The 12,951-nt window shown below is 53.1% G+C and overlaps 1 protein-coding gene across 2 annotated transcripts in view; it reads right to left on the bottom strand.

The window, feature by feature from the left end:
- The window catches only part of CCNT1 (cyclin T1), a 74,921-nt gene that overhangs the window by 23,614 nt on the left and 38,356 nt on the right, over positions 1-12,951 (bottom strand). For both annotated transcript variants that reach the window (XM_086963750.1, XM_086963752.1), the window contains one exon: positions 12,045-12,208. In XM_086963750.1, coding sequence (XP_086819876.1) covers positions 12,045-12,208 — 164 coding nt within the window. The remainder of the gene's footprint in view (positions 1-12,044; positions 12,209-12,951) is intronic.

Genomic DNA, 12,951 nt, shown 5'->3' with positions numbered 1-12,951 from the left:
GGTCCATCTTGCGCCTCCAGAACTCCTCTGCTGCCGAAGACTCGCCCCCATTAGTCCCGGCTGCAGGCTACTGCGCTACTAAACGTGAAAAATAAAATGGCAATGAAATAATTTCGTTGCCATTTTACTTTTCACGTTTAGGGCCACAACGGGTGCAGGGGGCGGGGACCATGTCCCCTCGCCCTCACAAACAAACTGCCGCTGGTCGACCACCAGGCCACCTTGTTTTTGCAAGTAAAGCATGGCTGTCAAGTTGTCGGTTCGCACCAGGACCAGCTTGCCCTCTATGTCTGGGAGAAAACCCTTCAAGGCTTGGTGTATGGGAAAGGTTCCAGATGGTTGATGAGGAAAGGCCGTTGATGAGGTGGCAACGGACCCTGGACTATAATGTCAATGAAATGCTCCCCTAACCGGTAAGTGATGAGTCCAAGGTAATGGTTACCTGCAGAATCAGGTCTGTGAAGGGGATGCTGGGTAACAGGTTGCTGCTGTTCAACCACTGGAGAGAGCGATGGGTGCTGAACCTTATCAATATCCTCCCAGTGACCCTTTGCTTGCAACTACGGCACCTGGAGGCACTCCTAGAGCAGACCCACATGAGTCTTGAGTGAGGGACGGCGGCCACACAAGGCCATAATAGTTAGGAGGCGCTTCACTGGTCAAACTGTGAGAGGACTAAGTGGCTAAAAATGAGGCAGTAGCTGCTGGAATGCAGTCATCCCTTTCTCACTTGGGTAGGCTTTGCCGGAGACTGCAGAAGATTAATCCTAGGAATAATTGCACTTGAAGAAGATGCGGGTGAGACTTGGTAGGTTGACTGTAAAGCAGATTTTGTGAAGCAGGGAGATATCAGCTGGGTGTGGCCTAAATTACTTTGCCTGCTTGCACTCTTGATCAACCAGTTGCCAAAGTACAGTATGATCGTATTCCCCACTCCACGGCTAGACATCTTGTGAAGACCATTATGGGCTGTGGTGACTCTGAAGGGCAACACTTTGAACTGGTAGCGCTGGCTATTTACCATGAAGAGCAGGCAGAATCAATAGGCCGGATCGATAGGGATGTGAAAATAGGCCTCCTTCAGGTCTATTGTGGCCATGAAGCCACCTTGCTGCAGCAGGAGATGACATCCTGTAGGGTAACCATGTGAAAATGCTCCGAAAGTATGTATCTGTTGAGAGGCCGGAGGTTAAGTATTGGCCTAAGATAGCTCTTCTTTTTGGGAATGAGGAAGTACACGAAGAAAACACCTTTGCCCCGCATTGGCACCTTTGAAAATGAGTTTCTGGACCTCTTTTTCCAGAAGAGCAAGGTGTTCTGGACTGAGGGTGTGTGTGTGCGGGGTGGAATATTTGGTGGGGTTGAGATGAGCTTGATGTAGTAGCTGTGCTCAATTATGGAAAGAGTCCACTGTACTGTGATCTACTCTCACTATTAAAGAAATCCCTGGAGCCGTTCCCCAACAGGTGTAGTGCGATCGTGGGGGATACAGGGCAAGTCAACACCTGGGAGGTAGAGCGAGTGCCTCTGTCTCAACCTTTGGAGCGGTTATCCCTGAAGGTGCCCATGCATAACCCCTACCTCCCCGTTGGTGGTAATTCTGCTGCTGGCATTGGTGTGAAAGAAGCCCCTGGTTGAAGGAAATTGAAGGGCACTCAGTGTTAGTGTTCTTTATCTTTTCCAACAGCTCATCAAATTGCAGACCAAACAGGTCTTCTCAGTAAAAGGGCAGGTTGATGAGATGTTGTTGGACTTCTGGCTTTAATCCAGAGACAAGATGCCAAGAGAGGTGGTGGAGGATCAGCTGTATCCACAGAAGCTAACGACACTGAATGGTGGCTTTTATTTATTTATGAAGTTTTATATAGCGCAAACTTGATCCCGAAGGATATCAGAGCGCTTTACAATTTGAGGGAAAGGTAACAAATCAAAACATGAGTCTAACATGGGGAATCTAATAGGCATTGAATCAAATAGTGCACATATAACAGTACATTTATAAAACCTGAGTGAACGAGGAATGGACTATCTGCGACACTCCCTCTTTGCCTGTCCCACAGGGGTAACGCATTATTCCAGGATGATTTAAATGGTTTGGTGCCTCAGAACTGTTTCGAGTGTACGGACGTATCTAAAGAAACCCATAGGCATTATTGGCCGTACAATTAGAATCCATACACCAAAGGAGAAAGAAGCCCCATAGCCTGCCTTTAAGGCCCCTTACCAGTCTTGCTGTTTGCAAGTGTTATAAATAACGAAATACTACTACCCAAGTTACAAATGCTCAGTGTACCCACCCAAAGAACATAATGCTTACTCTGATGTGTTGGATTCGAACTTAAGTCTTGAAGGTCGGAACAACAGATACTGTTTTCAGCTCAGTACGTACGCTATCTATTCTAAAGGCAAAGCGCTTACCTGATAAATGTATTTAGGTCACTGTATGAACCTTGGAGGACTTTACTCAACAGCATCCTATTATTGCTTAGTGACATGTGCCTGTCACAGATTCTGGCTTCTCCTCAACAATCACTTCTCTCCTTTTGTGGTATTGGTCAGAGAGCTGCTGGAGTAGGACCTCATTCCTTTGGGCCCTATGGTAGCGGAACAGGACACCCCCTGAAGAACAAGTTACTTACCTTCGGTAACGATATATCTGTAAGAAACATTAGTTAGTGTTAGATTCCTTACCTTAGAATATCCCCAGGCGTCAGTCTGGATCCGGAAACTTTTGCGTAGCAGTACCCCTGCGCGTCGGTAGGCGTCGCCTGCAGGCGTCCCCTGCGGCTCCGCGTCCGTCGTCGGCGTCGTGATGACGTCGCTGGAGTATATAGACGCCGCCTCCGCGTGCTGACGTCAGTTCTTTGTACACAGCTTTTCCGCGCCAGAAAACGCAGAGCCATGAGAGAACCAACACTGGTGCCATTTGAAACTAGGGCCCTGAAAGGGATGTCCTTAACCCTAGGTATCAGTTCACAGAACGGGGAGGATGGGTGGGTTCGGTAAGGAATCTAACACTAACTAATGTTTCTTACAGATATATCGTTACCGAAGGTAAGTAACTTGTTCATCTGAAAGAAACACGTTAGTGTTAGATTCCTTACCTTAGAATAGATACCCCAGCAATACCAACCCCGGTGGTGGGTCTGCGAACCAATACATTCCTACACCAGAAAGTCCTGGAGGACAGAACGGCCAAAGAAGCCATCCCTCCGGACTTGACTGTCCAGGCAGTAGTGCCTCGCAAAGGTGTGCAGCGAGGCCCACGTAGCCGCCTGGCAAATGTCCTGCAAAGGGACTCCCCGGCCCAGGGCAGTAGTAGCCGCCGTGGCCCGAGTGGAATGGGCCCTCAGCCCAACAGGAGGCTCCTTCCGAGCCAAAGAGTAGCACGCTTTGATGCACAGAACGACCCACCGAGAGATGGTTCGTTTACACACCGGCCGTCCCTTCTTCGCACCCACGTAGCCAACAAACAGTTGGTCATCCACCCGGAACTGGCGTGTGCGATCCATATAAAATGAAAGCGCACGTTTTGGGTCCAGACGATGGAGCCGCTCTTCATCCTTTGAGGGATGCGGAGGCGGGAAGAAGGAGGGGAGGGTGATGGACTGCCCGATGTGAAAAGCAGAAACTACTTTGGGCAGGAAAGAAGGTCTAGTCCTGAGAACCACCTTGTCAGGATGTATGGACAGGAAAGGAGGTTGGACAGAAAGAGCCTGGAGCCCACTCACTCTCCTGGCAGAGGTGATGGCAACCAGGAAAGCCGCCTTTAAAGTCAGGAGACGGAGAGGACAAGAATGAAGGGGCTCAAAGGGAGCACACATCAAAAAGGTTAGAACCAGGTTCAAGTCCCACTGAGGCATCACAAACGGAACAGGAGGATACATGTGTGTGATGCCCTTCAAGAATCTCGTTACAATTGGGGACTTGAACAAAGAAGGCTGATCAGGAAGCCTTAGAAAGGCGGAAAGGGCCGAAAGGTAGCCCTTGATAGTGTTATGTTATGTTATATTGATTTATTATGCGCACAGATACCCCAGCCAAGGGGCGTCCCGGCGCAGAGACAAGGTAGAACATAACACAACAGGAAACTAAAAACATGAAAGCAGCTAAAACAGGAAAGTTTTTACAGCCCTCCGGAAAGTCAAGAGGTCCTCCATCAGACGAATTTCAACAGGAAGGGAGTTCCATGCTGACGCGGCCTTTACACTAAACGAGCGGCCACCCATGCGACTAAGCCTAAATCTGGGGACCACCGCAAGGGCCAAACCCTGGGAACGGAGGGTGCGGGTGGGAACATAAAAGGAAAGACAGCTGGATAGGATTTCCGGGCCAATACCTCTCAGAATCTTAAAAGCGAGACACAAGACCTTAAAAAGGATGCGCTTCCTGACAGGGAGCCAATGTAGGGTACGAAGGACAGTTGCCACCGAGCTGAATCTGGGCAGGCCGACAATCGCCCTCGCCGCAGCATTCTGAACCCGCTGCAGACGGGTTAGCTCGGCCTGGTTAGCCCCAGCCAGAAGAGAGCTGGCATAATCCAGGCGGGAGATGATAGTTGCCTGGATCACCAGCTGCCTGGTCGGGGCGTCAAAGAACTTGAGAACAGGTCTCAAGCCCCTTAGGAGACCGAAACAACAGGCCGCAGTTTTTTTAGTATGCCCTACAAAGGAGAGGCCCGCATCCAGCCAGACCCCCAGGTTTTTCACCTCAGATACCGGTGCCCAGAGCAGAGCCCTGCTGGGCAAGAGAAAGAAGAAACAGAAGAACCTCTGAAAGAGGGGCAGAAAGAGGATCCACAGCCTTTGCTGTGCACCATGCCACAAATCTGTTCCACCGGCAGGTGTATACCGGCTTAGTGGAGGGACGCCTGGCTGCCAGAATTACATCACAGACTTCAGGAGGCAAGTCAAATGGCCTCAACTGCCGCCGCTCAATCTCCAAGCATGGAGGTGGAGACTGGACAGGTTCGGGTGGAGGACCGTCCCCTGCTGCTGCGACAGAAGGTCCTCCTGAAGAGGCAGGCGGATCGGGGGACCGACTGACATGCTGAGTAGCTCGGGATACCAGTACCTTCGAGCCCAGTCCGGAGCCACAAGGATAACTTGGGCCCGGTCGCGCCTGATCTTCTTCAGCACTCTGGGCAGAAGTGGTATAGGCGGAAAGGCGTATAACAGACCGCAACTCCACTCGCGCCGAAAGGCGTCGCCGTGCGAGTGCCGTCTTGGAAACTCCAACGCGCAGAACTGATGACATTGCGCGTTCTCTTCTGTGGCGAAGAGATCTAACCAAGGCTCTCCCCATCGCAGAAAGAGGCCTCGCGCCACGTCCGAGTACAGACGCCATTCGTGATCCATCGAGCACCGATGGCTGAGTTCGTCCGCCCTGGCGTTCAGAGAACCTGCCAGGTGTGGAACCGTCAAAGTCACGCCCTGACGTTCCAGCCACTGCCAGAGACGCAGAGCCTCCTGGCAAAGGGTCCACGACCCCACTCCGCCCTGTTTGTTGCAGTACCACATGGCGGTGGTGTTGTCGGTGAACACCTGCACTACACTCCCGTTGACAAAGGGGAGGAATGCCTTCAGTGCTAGACGAATCGCCCGCAGCTCCAACAGGTTGATATGGAGCCGGGACTCCGCCGGAGACCAGATGCCTCTGATCTCTGCCTCTCCCAAGTGGCCACCCCAGCCCTGGAGGGACGCGTCCGTCACGACAACGTGCTCCGGTTGGGGAAGGGAGAGGGATCTGCCTCTGACCCAATCGCGGTCCGTAAGCCACCACTGCAGTTGTCTCGCAGTGCCCTCCGAGATCAAGACGTGGTCGGACAAGTTGCCCTGATGCTGGGCCCACTGAAACTTCAGGTCCCACTGCAGAGCCCGCATCCGCCACCGGGCGTGATGCACCAGAAGGATGCAGGAAGCCATCAGTCCCAGCAGCCGCAGCGTCAACCTGACCGAAACCCGGGATAGCGGCTGAAAGATGGGAATCAAAGCCTGTATATCCCGGACCCGCCGTTCCGGAGGATAAACCCGAAACTGCGCCGAGTCCAGAACTGCTCCGATGAAAAGGAGCTTTTGAGAGGGACACAGGTGTGATTTCGGCACATTGATGGAGAACCCCAGGTCGTGCAAGAGGTCTGCCGTCATCTGAAGGTGGTGAACGACTGTCTGGGGCGAGCCCGCCTTCAACAACCAGTCGTCTAGGTAGGGGAAGACTGAAACCCCTAACCTGCGCAGATGGGCTGCGACCACCGCCATCACCTTTGTAAACACCCGTGGGGCGCTGGTAAGGCCGAAGGGGAGCACGATAAACTGAAAGTGCTCCTGGCCTACCGTGAACTGCAGGTAACGCCGGTGGGCCGGCAGGACGGGGATGTGAAAATACGCATCCTGCAAGTCCAACGCTACCATCCAGTCTTGCGGGTCTAGAGCAGCCAAGACCTGAGCTAACGTCAACATCTTGAACTTCTCCTTCCGGAGGAAGCCGTTGACGTTCCTTAGATCCAAGATAGGACGTAGGCCCCCCTTGTCCTTCTTGGGTACCAGAAAGTAGTGGGAATAGCAACCACGCCCTACTTCTGGCCCAGGAACGCGCTTGATGGCCCCCTTGGCCAAGAGGGCTGTAACTTCCTCCTGCAGAAGTGTCAAGTGGTCCCCCGACACACGGTGGTTCTGCGGTGGCATGGCTGGAGGAGTAGTCTCGAAGGGGAGGGAGTAGCCCCTTCGGACGAGTTGCAGCACCCACCTGTCCGACGTAATCGTGCGCCAGTGAGCGTGGCGATGGCGAACCCTGCCACCCACTGGCGTCACATGGGGCCGAAAGCACGGACTAGGAGGATTTTGAGGCAGATGCTGCGGGGGGAGGTGTGGCCTGACCCCGCTGTTGACCCCGACCGCCGCCACGGCGGTTTCCACGGCCGCCACCGCGTTGAAAGGTTTGTTGCGGCGCGTGGCTGGCAGCACGTGTGGGGACGCCCCTTCCTTGGCCACGAAAGGAGCGAAACGAACCCGTTTGCTGGCGCTGGGTCGAAAGACCCAAGGACTTGGCCGTGACCCTGGAGTCCTTGAAGCGTTCCAGCGCGTGGTCCGCCTTGTCACCAAAGAGGCGACAGCCATCGAACGGCATGTCCATCAAGGCATTTTGGAAGTCTGCCGAAAAGTTGACGGATCTCAGCCAGGCGTGGCGACGAATCGCCACCGTCGTTGACATAGCTCTGCCCAGCGAGTCGGTCGTATCAAGACCACACCGTATGGAATATTTAGCTGCGTCTCGGCCCTCAGCCACAGCCTTGCCGAGCGTCGCCCGCACCTCCATGGGGCATTCTGGCAGCACTTCCGCGACCGTGTCCCACACAGAGTGGGTGTAGCGGCCCAAGAGGCATGCGGTGTTGCAAGACCGCAGTCCCAGACTCAGGGACGAGAAGACCTTCTTACCATACTGGTCATACCTCTTGGATTCCCGATCGGGCGGGGCCGACGGGAATGCGGTCTGGGAGGTAGAGGCCTGGATCACCAGACTCTCGGGGGTGGGATGGGTGGACAGGAATTTGGGGTCGTCCGGACAAGGACGGTGGCGTCTGGCCACGTTCCGATCAACAGGCGAACCTGAAGCGGGCCTGGACCACGTGCCCAACAGAACGTCTGACAAGGCTTCGTTGAACGGCAGCAGTGGCTCCTGTGGGCATGACTGCGGTTTGAAGACCTCAGTGAGGATGTTAGGCCTCACGGCCGCGACGGGGAGCTCAAGGTGTAAGGCCTTGGCAGCCCTCATCAGCACCACTGAATATGCAGCTCCCTCCTCCGACGCCACGGAAGGAGGAGAGACAAAGCCAGGGTTTGGAGAGTCGTCCAGACCACTGGCATCCCCCAAATCACCTGTCCAGACCGGGTCATACTGGCACTCGCGTGACAGAGGGTCCTCAGACCCCTCCCAACCTTCCCCGTACTCTTCATCATCTCCATACTCGGAGTCCACGATGTAAACCGGCTCCTCGGGGTTCACAGGCCCCATCGGCGTCGAGCCCGGCGTCGATCGACGCCGGTCCGACTCCGCGTCCGGATTCGGGGAGGGAATGGGGACGGCGCCGCCCGGAGCCGGCACAGGAGAACCGGCGCCGCGCGGGGGCGGCGTCGGGGGTAACCCCGATGGAATCGGCGCCGGACCAGCCGGGAGGCCAGCCGGCGTCGACCCCGAAGGCCCTTGCGGCGCCGGGGTCGGAGCCGTCGGCGGCATCGGGGCCGGAGCACCCGATGGCGTCGAGTCAGGGACACCCGACCCGCCAGGGCCCCCGGACGGTAGCACTGGGCCCGAAGGCGCCGTAGGCCCCGTCGGAGAACTGAGCGCCCTCATGGCCATGAGGAACGCCTCAATCTCCTCAGGCGTCGCACCGTGCCCAGGGACCGGAGGGTATGGGGCAGGCCGCGCCGGCGACTCTCGCGGAGCTGCGGGGTTGGGGTCACCCGAACCCCCGGCCGCGTCGCGCGAGCGTCGGGGGTACGATGACGACGCCCCGACTTCTTGTGTTTCTTACCTGACGAGCCCGACGAATGGTGACGACTTCCGGAGCGCTCGGCGCGGCTCCGCGACCGCTCCCTCGAACGCTCCCTGGACCTCCTGCCGGACCGAGACCGGTCCCGACGCGGGGCCGACACCCGGAGCTCAAGCAGCTTGCGGGACCGCTCCCGTCTAGCCTTGTTAGTGAGAGCCCGGCAGTCGACGCAGGCGTCCACGTCGTGGTCGGGGCCCAGGCACCGGAGACAGAGTCGGTGATGGTCCGTGACCGACATCGTGCGGTCACACCCGTCACAATTCTTGAAACCGGGCATCCTACCAGGCACCAAAAAAGAGATAGAGTTTAACAAAGTTGGTCAAAAGACCGGAGTACTGCTCTTCGGATCTGCGCTTACTGGCGTGGAAAAAAGAACTGACGTCAGCGCGCGGAGGCGGCGTCTATATACTCCAGCGACGTCATCACGGCGCACAACGCCGACGACGGACGCGGAGCCGCAGGGGACGCCTGCAGACGATGCCTACCGACGCGCAGGGGTACTGCTACGCAAAAGTTTCCGGATCCAGACTGACGCCTGGGGATATTCTAAGGTAAGGAATCTAACACTAACGTGTTTCTTTCAGATCTGGCAATGTGCCAATCTGTGGTGGCACCGACCCCACCCTCTTGACAGTTGTGTCAATGGGCTTATTCTCCTTATCAGAAGGGGGGCACTCCCTGTAACCTGGACAGCTGAGCTCTACCGAGCGATGGACACAGTCATTAAGTCTGGAGGCACATGGCTTCTGATATAGAGGGGATCCAATAGTGCAGGCTTAAACTTCTTTTCAATCCTGGATGATGTCACATGGGATTTCACGGGCTCCTTAAAATTGCCTGGTGCAGAGTTTGTCATGCTCTTAAGCATAGGTAGAAATTGCAGGGAACACTCAGTTCTGCAAAGCGTCTTCATTAGGAATTCATCCTCTGGTGTGATGTACAAGCCCATCTTATGGTTGGCGGCTGCATGTTGGATGATACTGCAGTATGCAGTGGCGTTGTGGGGGTTGGGTGAGGAAAGGCCCTAACAGGGATATGGTCATGGCCAGCAGGGTCCCCAGGCGAGGAGCGCTCCACATCATATTCAGCCCAATGATCCTCTGTAGGATGCTGATAGACTGCTGCACCAAATTCCTCTGTTGGGAAGTAGGGGCTAGATCTACCCGTCTCAGACTAGGAGTACGGTGACCCTTGAGTGGAAGTCGCAGGAGATGGGGAAAGAGAAGGAGAAATCCTTATACTTAGGCCTTCTAGGAGATGCCAGATGCAAAAGAGTATTTAACAACAAGGGGTGGTGATGGACAGAGTTTCTGAATTAAGCCGAATACTCTCACCCAGTCAAGAGATCAGGGCTAGATCCAACACCGTTTTTTAGCTCACTGCACCATCCCAGCTCAGAACCTGGCTATATGCAAATTAGTCTGTTCCTGTCCCAGTGCATGATGGGAACAGGGCAAACCAAACTACCAAGCCAATTCTTACACTGGGAAGGAAACAAGCTTCCGGGGACCGGTTTCTGGCATTTCAGCCGTCGTCGGCCCGGTTTGCTTCAATCCTGATGGTGCAATGAGCAAGGGACTCACATCTGAGTATACCCTTCCACGCTTATGGTGGACAAAATATTTAACAACAAGGGGTGGTGATGGACAGAGTTTCTGAATTAAGCAGAATACTCTCACCCAGTCAAGAGATCAGGGCTAGATCCAACACCGTTTTTTAGCTCACTGCACCATCCCAGCTCAGAACCTGGCTATATGCAAATTAGTCTGTTCCTGTCCCAGTGCATGATGGGAACAGGGCAAACCAAACTATCAAGCCAATTCTTACACTGGGAAGGAAACAAGCTTCCGGGAACCGGTTTCTGGCATTTCAGCCGTCGTCGGCCCGGCTTGCTTGAATCCTGATGGTGCAATGAGCTCACTGCACCATCAGGATTCAAGCAAGCCGGGCCGACGACGGCTGAAATGCAAGAAACCGGTCCTCGGTAGCTTGTCTCCTTTCTGTTGAAGAATTGGCTTGGTAGTTTAGTCTGCCCTGTTCCCATGATGCACTGGGCCAGGGACAGACTGATTTGCATATAGCCAGGTTCTGAGCTGGGATGGTGCAGTGAGCTAAATAACGGTGATGGATCAAGCCCTGATCTTTGGACTGGGTAAGAGTGGTCTGCTTAATTCAGACACTCTGTTCATCACCACCCCCTTTTCTGAATCAGATGCAAAAGAGTGTCCTGTTATGGACCATCCTCAAAGGCAAGTTGTTGCTTTTTGGGCACAGTCTTTGCAGGATTAGTGATCTTGCCTGTGCAGGGGTGAATCACAATACAAAATTCCCAATAATTCAGCTCCTGTTGGACCTTTTCAAGGATAGGTTTCTCTTCGGAGCGGGCTGTCGGCGGCCTTGGTACTGATGCAGACTGTAGCACCAACGACTCTTACAGCTTCAAAGGAAGCACCTACTGTGAGCGTTAGCAGCTGTCGTGTGGTCTCAGATTCGAGGGCCGATGGAGGTCGACAGTCTTTGCTGATTTCCGTTTCGGCCCAGACACCTTCCCTCAGTGCTGGCCAGATGCGTAAGGCAGTGAAGCACTGGGAGGCAGTATTGGCTTATGCACTGGACTCTATTCCCAAAGGGGCGGTGCTTGGCTTCAATGTGCTACCGATTACGCCACATTATAGCAAATAAGGACATGACACCGACATCGGCCTCTTGCACTTGGGACAACATTCGAATCATGGAATTTCATGTTCAGGTGTCAAGTGAATATTCATTTGCTTCCAAGACTCAAAAAACCCACTGCGGAAAAATTAGAAACAGCAAGAAAAAAAGAAACAGGTTCACTGGCAGAGGGGAGGTAATCATGTACCTACAACATCACTTCCACAGTACAGTAAAAATAATGATATGTAGAGGTGGCACCAACAACTATGAGTTGGAAGATAGTGCTGTAAAATATTTTTCAACATTCAGCTGATGCTTGTGGAAACTTTGAAGTTAAGAAATCTACCCAACAAATTAATTGGAGTGGGATGGCAAAGTGCAGTGGTACAAGAGATGTCCAACAAGAGAGGAGCACTTTGAGCAGAGACAGCAACAGTTAGTTGAGGAAACACGAAAGGAAGATATAGGGCAACTAAAAAGGTGGGTAGTAAAAAGAGTTTTAGGGAGAGGCTCGGCTATTCTCTGCCTCTTTCAGAATCCCAGGAATTCTAACGAATGGCTGATACTTTACTTTTATAGTTGCACAACTGCATACTAATTCCACAGCATGTTCATTAACTGGCAATTCAGATGTAGACAGCCAGAAAAAAAGTGTTACTGGAGGGCAGCAAGGAGGAATTGAGGAGACAGGAAAATGGGAGAGGGAGGATGCACACGTTGAAACTCACATGGAGTGGGAGGAACAACTATCCCGAGTGAAAGAGGACATGCAGTGCTGCATGACCATCTTAGACTGAGGATAAGAGAGTAGATGTGAGACATCGTAACAGGCACTCACCATCCAGGAGTTCGAGTGTAACAGTGACATCCACATACTCCCACCAGGGCTTCCCGTCTGTCGACACAGGGATCTCCCAGTTGGACCATTTGCATGCCAGATGAATACAGACACAGGCCACGACAGGAGGAGTGTATTGCAGGCTGAAAGTCGTCAGATGCAAGCTTCTCATTGAATGACAGAAGAAAAAGAATGATATCGTGAGTGCATGCCAAATAATGCGATGGCCAATCCACAAACACTTCTTGAGCCACCCACTTTCATCTTTTCAAAGTTTTTAAGGCCTTCTGCCTCATTTCATTCGCTTTATATCCAGCTGACTTCTAAACACACATTTGCACAAATGTAAACACTCAATGCATAAAACATCCACCATCGCCCTAGTAGGCTTCTCTGTCCTACCAGTACACATACTAACGCCTCTCCCACCCCAGACACAGAGACACACCCGCAAAAAGTCATTCCAAACACTTACACAGACCAGGGCAAATAAAAAACGCAGTCATTCCAGTCCCGTCCTGCTGCCCTCGATACAAAAACATATTCAAACACCCCAACCCCAGGTTTTTTCTGCCTAAGACACACATGCAGGATCCCAAAGTAAAAGACACACAATGGTTGCTACATTATGCACCCCTATCCCAAATGAACGCAAAGATGCAATTGAATGCCAATAGTTGTTTCAATGTCAAAGATAGTTTGGGGTGCGAGTGTGAATTGTACAGGGAGCTTTGAACAGCACCGGAGTATTGTAGCGGATGGCATTATGTAAGGCTTTCAGCATGAATAGTGAAATTCTGATGGGGTACATTTTGGAGACAGCAGCTATGCTTACCCTTTTTACAGTTTTATCACCACAAAGCGGGAATATCTTTTTGGGGACTTGTTGAGCAAGAGGTATGTACTG

This window comes from Lissotriton vulgaris, chromosome 1_1 (assembly GCF_964263255.1).
Source record: "Lissotriton vulgaris chromosome 1_1, aLisVul1.2, whole genome shotgun sequence".
NCBI classification, from domain to species: Eukaryota; Metazoa; Chordata; class Amphibia; order Caudata; family Salamandridae; genus Lissotriton; species Lissotriton vulgaris.
The sequence above is the reverse complement of the archived record's forward strand: the minus strand, read 5'-3'. Positions and strand labels throughout refer to the sequence as shown.